The following is a 15,598-nucleotide window of genomic DNA, read 5'->3' as shown; positions in this document are numbered from 1 at the left end:
TTGCTATAAATAGCAGGAAGAAAGAGGAAGAGAAAATCAGAACATGGACCAAGAAAACATGTTAGCAATATGGTTGCTAAGAGAAAATAGCGGTTCTATGAGATAATATTTTCCTCAATGGGAAAGTAGGAAATGAAGAAAATAAAAGATAGGGGGAAATACTTCTTTTTTATCTCCTTAGTCATACTAAGCATCAAGCTATAAGCAGGAAGATGATTGTGTCTACGGGTCAAATGCTTCCCCCTGAGCTCTTTGTCTTGGCCCTTGGACGTTCTTTGCCAATATAAAATAATTATTGGGGCGGCAGGGAGAGTGTAAATGGAAAAAAAAGACTGTGCTGACTAATTATAGTGGTAGGAGCCCTGATGTAAACATCAGGCAATACAGCCCCTTTCCCCTTGTGTGACCTGCAGCAAATTATTTTCTTTCCAGCTTCCAGTCTCCCCTACCATGAATACTGCTCCATGGAGATGAAGGAAGGGCTGCTTGAATAGATCTGCTAATTAGGATTTCTGATGTGCAACCTTGTGTCTATTTTTATTCAGAATTAAAAAAGGAAAAAAAAGAAAAAAAAACCAACCAAAAAAACCCACTCAAAAAAGCCCCCCAAAAAGCCAAAAACCAAAAAAACCACCACCACCACCAACAGAAAACCACCCAAAAAACCCCAAACCCCAACCAAACAAAAAAACCACCCAAACAAACCAAAAAACCTCCAACTCCAAATATCAGGAAAAACTATCCCAAATAACAGAATGTGTTGTTTTGGTTTATAGTTCCGTACAGAAATACTAGTATGAAATCACTGAAACCATTCTCCTCCTTGATACAAATTAGTAACTGCATTTATTGTCTCCAGAAGCAAAAGATGCTGCATTTAATTTGTCACAATCTCCAGCTTCCAGTGTCTCCCTGTTAGAAGCTCTGAATAAAAGCAGCATAGAAGCAATGCCAGGTTTTAGAGCAACATCTCTGAACATGGTTTTACATTTTCGGTCAGTGCAAAGCCTCCTACTTTGGCTGACAGTCAATGGCTTCAGCTGACACTTCTCCATGCAAAAGGTGCAAGTTAATGAGACTGAATAAAAGGAAATCCACTTTGTCACAAGCCTCATTCATAGTCAGGATAGGATTTCTGTTTATTCAGACCCTGTAAATCCCTGTGCCATATAAATGTGTATGCGTGGGAGGGGAAGCCTCTGATCCTCTGCTCTCCCTTTTATACACAGTGTCTCACAAATCATGGTCACAGCAGGCTCTTACTTTGTACCAGCTTTATAACATTTTATAGCTTTCCAATGGAACAAGTTGGCACCAGATAGCTCTACAGTGCTAAGGAAAGCAGTGCAGCTTGGCATGCAACACTGTCATCCCAAATTGTACACTACCATGGTGCAAGGCAGGTGTGGAGAAGAAACACGGTGGAAACTGTTTGCACTTGATACTTCTGGATCTGAATTCTCTGCAGACATTTCTCTCACATACAAGAGCCCTTGTGTGACAGCAGTGTCCCCAGAAGTCTGCTTTTCCTTTACGATTTCGTATGCCACACAGACTACTAAGGAATTCACCTGGGAGTATAGATCATGCTTGTTCGGAGAGCTTCATCATACTGAATCATATTGAATGATATAATTGCAGAGAAGGAGGAAAGGAAAAAAAACCTAACCCAAAAAAAAAAAGAAAAACAAGATCTGGTCCTCTACTGCCTGCCACAAGGGTGGAGAGGTGAGGAGGATGAAGATTGGTGGTACAGAACACAAGGCTGACCACTATTTTATATTAAGAAAGCAAAGCAAGTTAAAGGCACCACCAGGCTCCACTCACAGTCCACTCCACTTCTCTAGAGGTAAGGTGACTATAGCCCCAGCTACCAGTGCAACCAAACTGGGCAGGGACTAGGAATCAGCACCTTGCCTGGCTGCACTCCACTGCCTTCTATATTAAACTGGATGGCCTTTCAAGTTAACACGTTGGGTTGGCACCTGCTGTGACAGAACAGTCACTGCTTGGTCAGCTATGCCAGGCACTTGGAGTAAAAGGGTGAGGATAGCAGCAGCAGTGTAGATATGACCATTAGAAGACTCTTCTTTCTGGTGGAAAAAGCTCCCAAAAGAAAGAATTCAGGAGGACAAAGTAAAAAAGTCAACAGTAAGTAATTCTGACCGTCTTAATTTCCTGTCCAACACTCAAAACAAAGTCTGAACCTTTCTGCTAAACAGCCATATATGTCAGAGCTATCAACTGAGACCAATCTTTTTGAAAAATGTACATTTCTGGCATATTATTTCCAACCTGTTAAACTGCCCAACCCTTGAAACATATTAAATCTAAGATCAGTAAATCTGTTTAAAGGAATGAAACTATTAGGTGAAGTAATGGCCTTTGCAATCAGTGCTAGACAGAAAAGCATACCAAATGAGTTCATGGGAGGAAGAATGATCTCAACAATTATTGGTCCATAAATCTAACTTCTACCTCATGTAAAATAACTGAATATAAGGATAAAAAAAACCCAGAGAAACTGAACATCTGAAGTCAGTAAACGAAATACATGTGACAAGGAACATATATTCACAAGTAAATATTGCCGTAAAAATCTGAGTGCATTCAAGGCTGTAATGGATATTGTGTCTCAAGAAAATTTGAAATATAGAAAATTGGTCTAGACAGAACACTAACATGAAAAAGTAAAAGCTTTTAGGACAGATTGCAAGCTAACAGGTTGTCTTCTGTGTTGCAAAGTCCAGCATACTGTAGCAGAAAGCAAGACAAGATTTATGCAGCAGATGCATCAGTGATGTGAAAGAGAAGAAACATTACGAGGAAATTCCTGCTACTCACTTACAGAGGATTGAGAACCTCAAAAAGAGCAAAGGAATTGTGAAAAATGATGCATCTAAAGAGACAAAATGCATGGAACAATCAAAGCCAACTAAAAAGCCCTGGGAAAAAACAAGTTAGCAGAGCTGGTAAAATATCACTCAAAAGGAAGAGACACAGAATCTGAAGGTGCAGAAATGGGTTTGCAAGGTAATACAGCTGCAAGAAATGCTACAAAATATTACATCAGATTCATTATGTCTAGGAGCTAGTCTCCACTGTAGTTCATCAAGAACATTTAATTCTCAGTCTAATAGTAAATGAAAGAAATCTGAAGAGGAGCATAAGGCTGAAGAAAGGAGAAAAAGAGATAAAGCTCTGGGAACATGAAATGTACAGTTTGACTATAGATGTAGTGTGATTAAAAAATAAAAGAGTGCTTTCTATTAAGTTTGGGTATAGACTCACAGCAATTATGGTTGAAGTCCTAGGGTTTGAGACTTTTATAATGAGGGCAAAGAAAACCACTGCAAGTGTACAGTGGGTAACACACAACAAATAAACCCTATATGGTGGGCATTATCTAGCTCCATGGAAGTGTTTGATAAACAAAATCAAAACAGCAGCATCACTGTGGGTTTTGACTTCTAGTCGTCTTGGGAGGTTAAGGAAGCCACATAATACTTACTTTCCCCTGGGACATCCTGCTGATTATCCTCTGGCTGCTGGGAAATTCCCATTTTTGATAAGATGAGCGTGGCACCATCTCGGACCTTTGAAAATACAAACACAGAGGTGTTCTTCAAAGGAACCATGCACTACTGAACCTCTTTCTTCACCCGTAAACTGGGGTTTCTGTAATTGGTTGCAGGGAATCTATGACAAATGCTAACCTTCCAAGGCTTTCTGGGCAACTGGCTGTGAAATTCAGAACAGACTCCCTCCCACTCTGTAAGAGATTCCATCAACACCTCTGAGATTACAGAAATACTAGGAGCATCTACGAGTATTAAGTGGTTCCTCAACCTGGTGCGGGTGCCCTTTGGACACAAATGAGGTTTATCATGAAGAATCAGACCTGTCTGTTTTCTCAGGGTAAACTAACCAACTTTTCTCTTTTCCAAACAGGATTAACTGTTGTTAGAAAGCAATAAATAGCATAAAAAGGAAAGATAAATGGATTGCAAGTGCATGGTAGAGTACACAGTATGAAACCTAAAACAGACAGTAAAACAACATCAACATCTCTCCTGATTGGGCTTTTGAACAAACCAGACCAATTCAAAACCTATTTAGCTGCACAGCAAGGACAAAGACAATTCTCAGGGGTAGGAAGTGGTGGAGAAAAGTAAAAGGTGAATATAAGACCTAGCAAAAAGTTTGGTGTTCTAAATGGACTTTGGATTTGGATACTTCAGTGTTGAGGAAACCAAGGTGCTGGCATTTAGGTTTTGTGTTTTTATATAAAATGCTTAGGCAGAATGTCTAGACTCAGCCTTTCACAGTTCAAACCTTTTACTGATAACCCAGACTCCTGTTTTGCTTTTGATTCTTTATCATAGAATCACAGAATGGTTTGGGTTGGAAGGGACCTTCAAGATTTCCAACACCCCTGCCATGGGCAGAGACACCTTCCACTAGATCAGGTTTCTCAGAGCCCCTTCTAGCCTGGCCTTGAACACTGCCAGGGATGAGGTATCCACAACTTCTATGGGCAACCTGTGTGTAGCACTGAAATTTCCCTATAAACAAATGAAGATTTTATTTATTACAAGGAAACAGATAACAGGTGCAAAGAACATTTTTGAAACACCTTACATTATAATGCATTAGTGTGTTGATACGTTTCCATCTGCCATCTCTTTGGGATGTTAAATCCAAGTCTGAGAGGATCTGTGCAGTAGAACCTGGACGCCATTCTAACAGGTAATTAAAGTGAGAAAAAACAGTTTTTAACCATGTGCAAAAATAACCGCTCCAAGAATGTTTTACAGACCCTCTGACACATTGTGGAACATCAAAAGGAGTAATGTACCCCATGCCCCAATGTGTGTTTTTTATTGCTTAATTGTTTGGTCTATATTACAGAAGTTTGCATGAACTATTCCTAACCATGCATATGACTTCTGATTATCTTCCATAAAAACTTAAATTCCTTCTCATAGAGTTCAATACATATATATAATAAGATCTGCTATTGGTCCAAAAAGAGTAGGACTTCATGGAATAGAAAAGACATTTTTAGAGGATTTACTAGGATGTTGTGCAGTGCAAGAATTCCATCTTCTACTTTCAGATTAATGCAGTAATGAAAATATTGAAAAAAATATTAACTGGAGCTTTTATTCTGAGTTTATTAGGCCTTTTAGGGATCACTCTTTTTTTTATCAAGAAGAGAACAGCTATTTTGAAAGCCTTCAAGGAGGATGATTTTCAGAGACTAAATGGTACATCATCTCCTAAAAGTGCAGTTCCTGTGAGTTATAATTCTTTTGAATAACCATCATAAAGGCAACTAAAAATCAGTACCAGTTTCTGAAATTGCATCATTACTTCTCCATCAGTTAATTATCCATGCTGTCATTATCACATTAATTATTACCTGAGATACTGACTCTGTCAGACATGGATTCATTTGTGCCAACAGTCATTAATGGCTCTTGCAATGCTGATGACAGTATAACAAAATTTTAAGAGTCAAGAAAAACTAACTCTGTAAGAAAACATTAATTTTTAAAGCATATTCATATTGCACCAATATGCTGTATTTTTGCATTCAGCTGAACATGAATTCAGCTTTAAAAAAAAAAAAAAAAGACAACAAACAAAGAACAAACCAAACCATAACCAAGCAATAAAATCCTCTTCTAGCCATTTTTTCAGGAAATACAAAGTCACAAACAGGTCTCACCTGTTCAATATAAGTAACATATACAACAATACAAGTAACTACATACCAAGAACTACACTGTCAGCTTTTGGCCACTGAGAACACGGCAGATTTCGATAGACTTGGTCTATGATCTTTTCCTTTACTTGTGATATGGTATCACAGTTCAGCACTTTCACAGGTATGGAATCGTTTCCTCCTTCTTGCACATATACATTAACTGTCTGTGAAGAAAAGAATGTACAGGGTTATTGAGGCAAATCACTGCCGAATTACCTCTGAATCTGTTTTTCTGGGTGATTTATGCAAACAGTATCTGAAATTCACCATGCAATGATTACTGCACTGCAACAAGTATTTGCAAAGGGAGTATGGATTATTTGAGGGATTATTTGAAGGATCTTTTGCTGTTATGCAGCCAACCAGCTATCAAAAATTCCAGTTAATTTCTCCCACTATGACAAAACAGAAAAGATACAGAATTGATTTAGTCATATCTAATATGCTAATATTATTAAGACTGGGGAGTTTATTAAAGAGAAACACACAAGAACAAAGCAGTTGGACCACTGACTCATTACAGGCTTCACATTTAACCTGATAATCCTAAACATAAAAAAGGCCAAGTATTGCACTGCCCAAATTTCATGAGTTCCCAGTAACAATTTGAACTGTTGAACTCCTAGAATATTATGTGCTTTTGCCTTCATTAATGCTTTCTTCATGGCTGTGGTTTTAAAGATGGACAGACTACTTCTGTACATATGGTAATTTAACATGGCTCAACTGATGAGCAGTGAGTTGTTCAGCTCTCCAAACTTTACCTCCTGTTACCAGCTGTTCATTTAATACACACACACATACACATATGTATGTACATATAATAGTAATTTCTATCATCTTATGTGTTTGAAAACCTAATTTACTGCCTACTGTTGTCATAATAACTCCAACAGCTCCAGGGAATACACCTAAGTAGCTTATGCTAGTTCTAAAATATTACTGTTTTCTGACAGTATTGACTTTTTTTTTAATGTTAAAGAGAATTTCTTGAAAGCCTGTAATTTGCTAAATCTAGAGTGATTTTTTTTAGAAGTAGCTTTGCTATGTAAGTGTCAGTGTCAATATAGACAAAAGCAAATAAAAAAACCATGGCCAGAATACCTCCCCAGAAGAAAAGAATCAAAACCCCCACATAGATACTCTGAAAAGTCTCTGTCTTTGACTAGCTGAATCAGCACTACAGCTCAGAGCCCTTGTGGATCTTTTGCCAGTCAGGTATCTTAGGAGGCCAGGCACATGTGAAGCACTGCAGCTCTCAGATACATATGGTCCTGCCAACCATAATGCCTGAATTTATCACATCAGACTTCAGAAATAAACTTGCATAGCTGGTACTTTGAAACAGTGAAGAAAAGCTATGCCATACGGCAGTCAAATTAAACATGATTGCACTGTCCCTTGACAGAACACTCAAACTAATCATGAGATTTCACCTTCCTTTTCCTATTAGCTTTATGGTAATTAGACATGATTTTGCTCCTGGTTCAGTATGCAGCATGTCAGTGTAACCAGTGATGCAAAACAGATTCATCTTTTAAATAAGAACAATTAGAGAGCAGACAACTGCTCTATGTTGTACTTACCCACCTTGTCTCACTTTCAGGCAGAAGTGAAGGAATTAACCCATGCTTTAACCTACACTGATGCACAAATGCTCCCTAACTGTTCAGAGTTACCACAACATCACCATCATGCCAAAGATCCCAAAAACTAATGGCAATAGTACCCCCTCCATAATCTTTTATCATACATACACATAAATCTCATCAACTTTCATGCATGCACATACATGAAATATTTGTTTGATGGGAAATCTGTAAGTCTGGACCAAACACTGCTACTGTACAATGTTATAAAGTTTATTATCTAGCTAATATGTATGTTGTGCCCACATCTGATTGCATACATGAATTTTTCTGCCTTCACACTGATTCATTTAGCTGAGCTATAGGCTTTTTTTTAATGAAAAGAAACAGACCAAATAAAGAATTATTGCCATTAAGACTTACATGATGTACAGTGCAAATAGATTTTGTTTTTCATACACAACAGAAATTATAGCCAGCATTGCCAATCAGTGTGTTTTCTGTGGGTGGCACTTATAAAGACAATAATTCAACTAATCCCCAAAATATCAGTTGAACTTAAAATTTCTTCTTGCCCAACGCATTCTTTATCCAGGCACTCTAGGTCACAGTCTGGTGACTCCTGCAGTAATCTCCTGTTAGCATCCTTTTAGAATACATTAAATGGTGATTTTTTTTCCCCTCCCAACATGGGATTTAATAAACCTTTTTACTAATTTTTTTCCATGCTGCATATATGTCACTGCATCTTTCTCAGTTGGAGACAACTACAAATTACTCCTAACATGTCAATAAAAGAGAAATTAGAATGGGAAAAAAACCCCACGAATTGGTCTCTGAAGGACAGTCTGTGCATCTTTGATATTCACTACACTGAATGTGCTCTGAAGAAAACCAGCAAGACTGTCGGAAAGAGTAAAACTAGATTGTACACTCCCTGAAGAGCTAAAGAATGGGCTGCTTGAGTTTTTCCAAAAGGACAGTGAATCTGTGTTCTGGAGGATGTTTGAAAAGTAATGGAAATTTCTGACAGAGAACAGAATTAAGTTAAAGTAGAATTCATAACAGCAAATAGCTGGACTGTGGCACTGCTGGTCAGGGACAGGGGCAGGCTGAGTTCAGTGGGGGAGTTCCCTTGCCAGGAATGTCCATTTCATCTTGAAGTGACTAACACAGGTCTCCAGAACTGGCTCTAGAGGCACTGTAGGGAATTATTGCCCTAAGAGGAAAGAAACAACTTTCAATGCCAGCTGGGCTGCCTGCGTTCAGGAGATCTTGACTCACACGGAAAAAAATGTAGAAAGAGGTTCATAAAGTCTTCTGGAGATTGCACAGCCATCTCACAGGGCCACAGAGGAGCACAATCTCATATACTAATAAAATGATCTCTAAAATGATGTTCAATATGCTGATTAGCAGCAATCACAAGGGAGAAAATGTGAAGTTCAGGCGTAACAGCGGTGCAAGAATTCTGCAAAAATCAATTGCAAATCAATTTAGATGGGGAAAAGGGAGGAGCCAAGCATCCTGACCACTTTTCAGACCAACTGAAAATTATGAAAGGGATTTATTGAAATGGATTCTGCACTGGCAGGATTTGAATTTTATTTTAGAAGACACTTTATAATTCTGTTTTCCTGCTTGGAGACTTGTTTTGGTCAAACTACTGACAATGCTACCCATGACCAGAATTTCTATGCAGTTCGCAGTAGTCTAGAAAACTGTGTAAAGACATAACACTATAGGAATTAATTGTAAAATAAAAATTGATTTTATAATCTATTAATCGTGCTTTGCTTACCAACTGTGTGTACTCTACATCATCTCCCAGTAAGCCTGTGTCATTCAGTGTATACTTTGCTTTCTTCAGTACAGCATCCACTGGGCCTTTTTCTACCTGGTGTTTGATAGCCTTGAACAATTTATAAAGAGGCTCCCCGGCATTGTCCTATGTAAAGGAAAGGAAATGAAATGAAGCAAAATCAAAAGACATCCTCAGTGCATCTTTTTCAAGTATTACTGATTAAAAAAAAACCCACAGGCAACAAATTTCAACTCTTACCTTGAGGTACTGATATAAACAAATAGACATCCAGTTAGACAACATTCTCTCAACAACCGTTTCAGATCTGAAAAAAAAAACCAAACCCAAATATAGTAAGGCCACTTAATGACAAGGTTTTTAAAAAAAAACCCACTGCTTGCTTGAAAAATAATATTTTTACATGCTTAACTGCATTCAGTCTCCTAATGCAATGATTTCCCTGTAGAGTCTTGAAAGCATATACTTGCTTTAGGATAAGTGCTTTGTATTGCTCATCATTCCTGAGTAGGTACCTTCATCTTGCCACTGGAAAGCACACATCCTTTATTCAAAGTCTTAAATTGGGTCTATGCTGTGAGAGCTAAAAAATTAACCCAGTTGTGCAGTAACTGGGGAACAACCTACAGATTACAAATCTACAGCATACACAGAGCAAGATCTATTGAAATTTATTGGGAATAAAACACTAGAGCAAGCTCTCATTGAATGCACAGTGCAGCTGATTATGTGTGCTCGTTGTGGGGGTGATGTGTGGTATAAATGCTAGATCATTTGCTGTGAAGTTAGATGAAGAAGTAAGTGAAATTTTCAGTGTGGTATTCTGCAGTAAGGTAGGGGTTTCTACACTGCAGTATTTGAATAAGCAGTCCTGTCCAGCATCGTGCTGGTGCCTTCCACAGCTGCTCCTGGTGGGCTTGTCTTGCCAATATGCTTAGGCCAAACTATTCAATAGCTAATGCAGCTATTTGTGTATTACTTTTACAGGTAGCTGCCATTTCACCACAGTCACACTGCAAAAGAAACACATCTACAGAAAGCCAGAGACATACAGAAAATATGACAATCATTCAAACCTTCTCAACATCAGCTTTGGGTTTTTGGCCACAACATACTGCTCCATCAGTTCTAAGAACAGCGTCCTCATGATGTCAGTGTAATATTCTAGTTTTCCATGTAAAGCAACAGTCAGTAAAGATGCAAAATACACTTTAGCTCGAGCAGAGAACTCCCTCTGGATTTCCAGTGTGTGAATAAACTGAAAAAGAAAACAAATATAAAATCAAGTCAGATGGCAGGTTTCATAAGAATCTCAACCCTTGTATGCACTAAGAAGACAAACAATGTTATTTTAATATTAAATCTCCTAAGCGCTGAATCAAAAAGTTTTCAGAAGGTTGAAAGAACTTCTCATAAGAAAATATTGCCTAAATTGTGGTTTTAGATACACAGTGTAGTAGAGTGAACTAAGGAATGCTTATATACCTAACTAAAACCTTATCTAAAAAGGATGTTTTAATTAAATGTAAAACAGTGTTCTGTGAGAATTTTAAAAGAGAAAATCAACTCCCCTCTCTCCCAAATTCCCAGTTCTTTCACATCAAATTACAAAGACACTAATGTAAGTATACCTGTAAATGTGCTCTCATCTGCCATAAACTCTAATTCTACCATTAACTAGCTCAGCACTGGATTCTCATTAAAGGAAAGAAAAAGGAAAAAAAAAAAAAAAAAGCTAGAAGCCTAAATCTATATTTAGGTGTCTGACAATGAGCTTCAGTTTTTTAGAGTGAACAATTATAAGTCTCTTCAGAGTAGCTGTGAGCACACATCTGTCTTGATGAATAGGCCACTTGAGGAGCCTCTACCTTCACTGGGGCAGGGATTCTGGTAGATGGCTGTCTGCAGGTGACTCCCCTGAGGAGCCAGGGTGGAATCAGCACTCTCTAATCACATTTCTTAGAAGGCTAAACCAAATTTGTAACACCAGTCTTTATGCCAGATTGGGAAATACCTGCTTTTTACAGCCACTGCAATGTTGACTAACTCCCTATTACATGACCTGGCACAGAAATATGAGATCCAACAGGAAGCTCTGGCTGTGATGCCACATATCTGCAGTGGTTAGTGTGAAATCAGAACCATATAAAATCACTTATTTTTGTCAATTTTGGTTGTGCTTGCAAACCTGCTGTCTTGCACACATATACACAGGCATGCCTATCTAAGAGACAAGGTGACTCTACTTCAGTACTCACGTTAATGAGAAATGATTTGCTGTTGAGGAGGTTGGAGAACTGGTACAAAGCCTGTTCCACAGTCTGGCGCCTGGCCTCAGGAATATCCAGCTTTCCTGTAATCATCACATCTTTCTCTCCATCTTTGGAGGGCAAGAAGAAGACTCTGTCCGTATATGTTTTGTAGTCTAGTACTGGAATTCCAGCTTCATTGATATCATTTGTCTGATCCTCCATCTCTATCATTAGATCTGCAATATGCAATGAAGTTTAATGGTTCAGTTTAAAAGTTCTACAGGTTTTTAGGCAATACAAGCTCTTTGAGTGCCTTGTAATAGTGAAAAAGCAACTCAACAGTGAAAACTTACTTCATCTCACGTTTTCTCTTGCTATTTTTAACAATCATCCTATTAACTATAGGATAACTATTAACTATATTAACACAGCTAATCCTATGGTGACATGAAGATAACTGCCTTTAGCACCAATGGTTTCCCTGTTGTTGCCTATCTGTTAAAGGGCCTTTATGGTGTCTGTATGAGTTCATATAGATGAAAGTAGAATTATAATACAAAACTAGAAAAAGGCATTGCAATATTTTTTGTTTTGGTTTGCTTTTATTTTTCTTTTTCCCAATCCATATTCTATACCATCTGAGTCTAGTTAGTACAGAAAGTTCTTTTAAAAACACAGCAATCCAGGAAAGAGAGGTTTAAAGTGTAAAGCAAGCTAATTTAATAGGAAGGAAGGGGATGGCAGAAAGGAAGAAGGTTAAATGGCTCACTGAAATTGATGGAAATATTTCTGTGGGACTCAAAAGCCTGAAGTTTTAAAAATGACAAAAATTAGAGAATCATCCTTTGGAGCTACTCTATCTGAAGGCTTTCCAATTACCCAATATTGCTGATTGATTGGAATACCATGTTAATTAATATAGTGAACTATTGTCTCAGGAGTTTTATTGCTCTTACTCATTATTTTGCCCCTTTATTTTGTAGCATTCCTCAAAGGTGAGGGATAAAGGATCTTCTGGTTTCCCTCTATATGGTATTGATACTTCCTTTCTGCTGTCCCTTTCCTTGGCTATCTTTGTTCATGTGTATTTTAGAGAGTTTGCACATTGTGCTGTTGATATTGTGGTTTTACAGTATGGAACCAGAACGTGTTTTGACTTCAGTGTTTCATTTATCTGTAAGTCAAGGTGGATGTAGTTTAGGAACTGGATTACTCCTTGGATGTGCATTCTACTCCCCCAGTGTTTGTACTTTGTGGAGCAGAGAGGAAACTTTCAACCCAACAGGCAGTAGGAACGTGTCTCTACTCTTGCGCCAGCAAGAGAAAGCTGCCTTATCCTTTCAGAAATGGGTATGGAGTGCCCTTGGGAGGTGGAGACAGGGAGGGATAACCTTGGTAGATCTTCTCACAGTTCAAAATGCAGATTGAAACGAAGCCCATTTGGGACTGATTCAAACATTTGCTTCTAGTTTGTGTCCAGAACCTGGAAGGAGTTAGTTTTCCAGAGAAAGCAATCTGGTACAAGTAAAGAACATCCTGTCCCAGAAATGCCAGAAAAAACAAGACTGAGAGAGGCTTCTAGCATGGCTGAAATCTCTGAGATACCCTAAGCTTCTTTAATGTCAAACTCTAACCTGAAATTGCTGTTTTATTCAATCTTGCTTTTTAGCCACTGTCAATATGAAATAGTGTTTTCTCTTTAGCAATAAAGCATGTAGGTATTTTTTTAACAGAGATTATTTCAACACAACCCAACAGCAAGCATAATTCAGATAACGAGGTGACATTTCATGGTAATCATTTAGGCCAATATTTGCAATGTTTGCACTCAGATGCCTAATTTAAACGTTGCAATGTTCAACATGTAAAAATGCTGAGCCTTCACACATCCTGCTGCCTTCCCTGGGATGATGCCTCTACATTTAGAACAATTTAGAACTCTACATACAGAACAATTAGCTAGCTCCTCTAATCAAGCCTAAGATTTTCCCACAGTGAACAGGGTAAAATGCTATTTCTTTCCTATGAGCTTACCAAATTTTCCCTTTGTATGCTGGTGGCTACAAATAAATTTTGCAGCTCTGAAAACAGTTTTTAATGTGCACACATTGCACACACAGTCATTGTGCTAAATATTAAGTGCACTGTTAGTCACTATAAAACATTCTTATCTTTGTGTTAATGGCCAATCACATGAATAGCCATGTAACCCCAATCTCAATGAGTTTCTACTCCTAGTTTCTAACTCTGTCCTTCCCTTAGACTAAAATAATCAATTTCTTTTAATAACCTCAGCAACCTATTTTGTTTTCTTTACTTCTCTCATACATAATAGCAAAATATCTGTCCTATGTCAATGACAGTAATGAAGACTACTAAGATGTATTGATTATTTGTTCCCAGAAGACAGTTTTAGTGCTAGCACCATTCCTCCAGCATGTCTTGATTGCTGCAGAGGACCCACAGCAGAGGAAATATCTGCAATACCTGTGAACTCCTTCTTGCACCGGTCTCTGACACTCTCCTCCAGGCCTTCAAGTTGTGATTTAATTTTTTCATATTCTCGTTCGGCTTGTTGGCTCTTGCGTCTTTATGGAACAGAAGTAAGATTTTTAAAAAGTGACAAAATCCAAAAGTAAATAATTTGCAACAGCTCTGAGAGAGAAGCCCAAGGACTGGAAGAAATTTTCATGGCTTTGATTTTTTTAAATACAGCAGAAAGAGAATGCAGGAGAAAAGCGGCAACAGTAGCCGAAATCTTCATTCCATGTAAAGAAACTTGTCACTGTCATGGGCTGGTTGCTCCAAAGCACACTTGGGTCAGTAATTTAAAATCCAGTAAGAAGTAGCTACAAATGCTTTCAACCGTATCTCAAGTACAGGAACGCAGTTTGTATGCACTGAAGAAGGATTTCTTGCAACGTCTCCTGTACTGGCCCTAAGCCACCCAGGAGTGTGTCTGGATCAAACTCAGAAGGTTCACAAGAACTGTACAGCACAAACTTCAGCTGTATTGATGTGTACCCTAAGAGTGAAATCCACCCCTTCCTGAGGGACATGATGAGGCCCTCATTAGTAACCTTGAATTTGGACTAAATAGGTTTTAAGTGAAATAAGCTCATATCTTCTGGCCCTTTATGAAGCATGAATTCCAATATTAATCATTAAGTTTGTGTGTGGGTAATGTAGCTGGAAAGAACAAAATGACCCTTAGTCAAAACCACCCAGCTGAGACCTACAGTGCTGCTGAGGAAGCATAAATGGTAATGGGTATTTACAAAGAATAAGTTATCTCCTTCACAAGTGTCACTTAAGCTGCTATTTCAAAAAGGTATGTGTAAAACTCAGTCTGCAACTGTTTACTTGGGAAGCCTGGGAGTGATTGTTTTATATATAAAGGAGGGACTGGGCTGACTAACACCAAGGAATTTGACATGCATGAGAGGAATAAATCGATGCTCATACATATTTCCAGCTGTAATTCCTTTTCTTAACTCTGCCGCTCATAAAAAAGATGAAGATAGTTTCTGTAGACTGAGCTGGAAACAATCAGGTAGTATCTTGAAAGCTTTAGGGAAAAAAAAGCACCTAATTAGAAGAACTTACCTGTAACAGATGATAGAAATGCCAATGATTACTATCATAGGAATAAGTACCAGTGGCAAAATAAGATTCAGTGGGATATCAGTCACACGGTTATCATATTCCACCCTTCCAAGGATCCATTCCCGGAGTCCAAATTTTACCTAATTAGATAAAAACAGGTATTTGTGGCAACTAGTGCAAATGTAATGGTCCACTTCTCAGTTGCACTCTGAATTCTTAGTAATTTTCACAAGTGAATTTCTAGCTCAAACTGCCAAGAAAGAAAATACTTCTGAATATTTTAAACTGAACTTGGGTCACTAGCACTTTATTCCATGAAGTAATTTAATTTTGCTCAGCTGAGGAAGAAAAATCCCCTAGTCTGTCTGGCTAGAGTTCTACATTTCTATATAATGAAGGTAGAAGGCATTTGGCAGCCTTGAGACTGCTCTTTACGTGTGACACCTTTCATGCAGTAGGCAGAAGCTGGAGGAAGAAAGAACTGCAAAGAGTTTCTTCACAGTACTACAACAACTTTGGAGAACAAATTACTTCAGTCAAGAGGCACTGTAACAGT

At 38.2% G+C, this 15,598-nt stretch overlaps 1 protein-coding gene across 7 annotated transcripts in view; it reads right to left on the bottom strand.

The window, feature by feature from the left end:
- PLXNB2 (plexin B2) overlaps positions 1 to 15,598 on the bottom strand; it is a 252,410-nt gene that overhangs the window by 13,306 nt on the left and 223,506 nt on the right. For all 7 annotated transcript variants that reach the window (XM_063396802.1, XM_063396801.1, XM_063396799.1 and 4 more), the window contains 9 exons: positions 15,043 to 15,182; positions 13,924 to 14,024; positions 11,443 to 11,672; positions 10,261 to 10,442; positions 9,425 to 9,491; positions 9,164 to 9,310; positions 5,781 to 5,937; positions 4,642 to 4,742; positions 3,512 to 3,596 (listed from right to left, as the gene is read on the bottom strand). In XM_063396802.1, the coding sequence (XP_063252872.1) occupies positions 3,512 to 3,596; positions 4,642 to 4,742; positions 5,781 to 5,937; positions 9,164 to 9,310; positions 9,425 to 9,491; positions 10,261 to 10,442; positions 11,443 to 11,672; positions 13,924 to 14,024; positions 15,043 to 15,182 (1,210 nt within the window). The remainder of the gene's footprint in view (positions 1 to 3,511; positions 3,597 to 4,641; positions 4,743 to 5,780; positions 5,938 to 9,163; positions 9,311 to 9,424; positions 9,492 to 10,260; positions 10,443 to 11,442; positions 11,673 to 13,923; positions 14,025 to 15,042; positions 15,183 to 15,598) is intronic.

Source organism: Prinia subflava, chromosome 4, assembly GCF_021018805.1.
Source record: "Prinia subflava isolate CZ2003 ecotype Zambia chromosome 4, Cam_Psub_1.2, whole genome shotgun sequence".
In the NCBI taxonomy this organism is placed as follows: Eukaryota; Metazoa; Chordata; class Aves; order Passeriformes; family Cisticolidae; genus Prinia; species Prinia subflava.
Note: the sequence above shows the minus strand (reverse complement) of the source record. Positions and strands in the feature narration are given on the sequence as shown.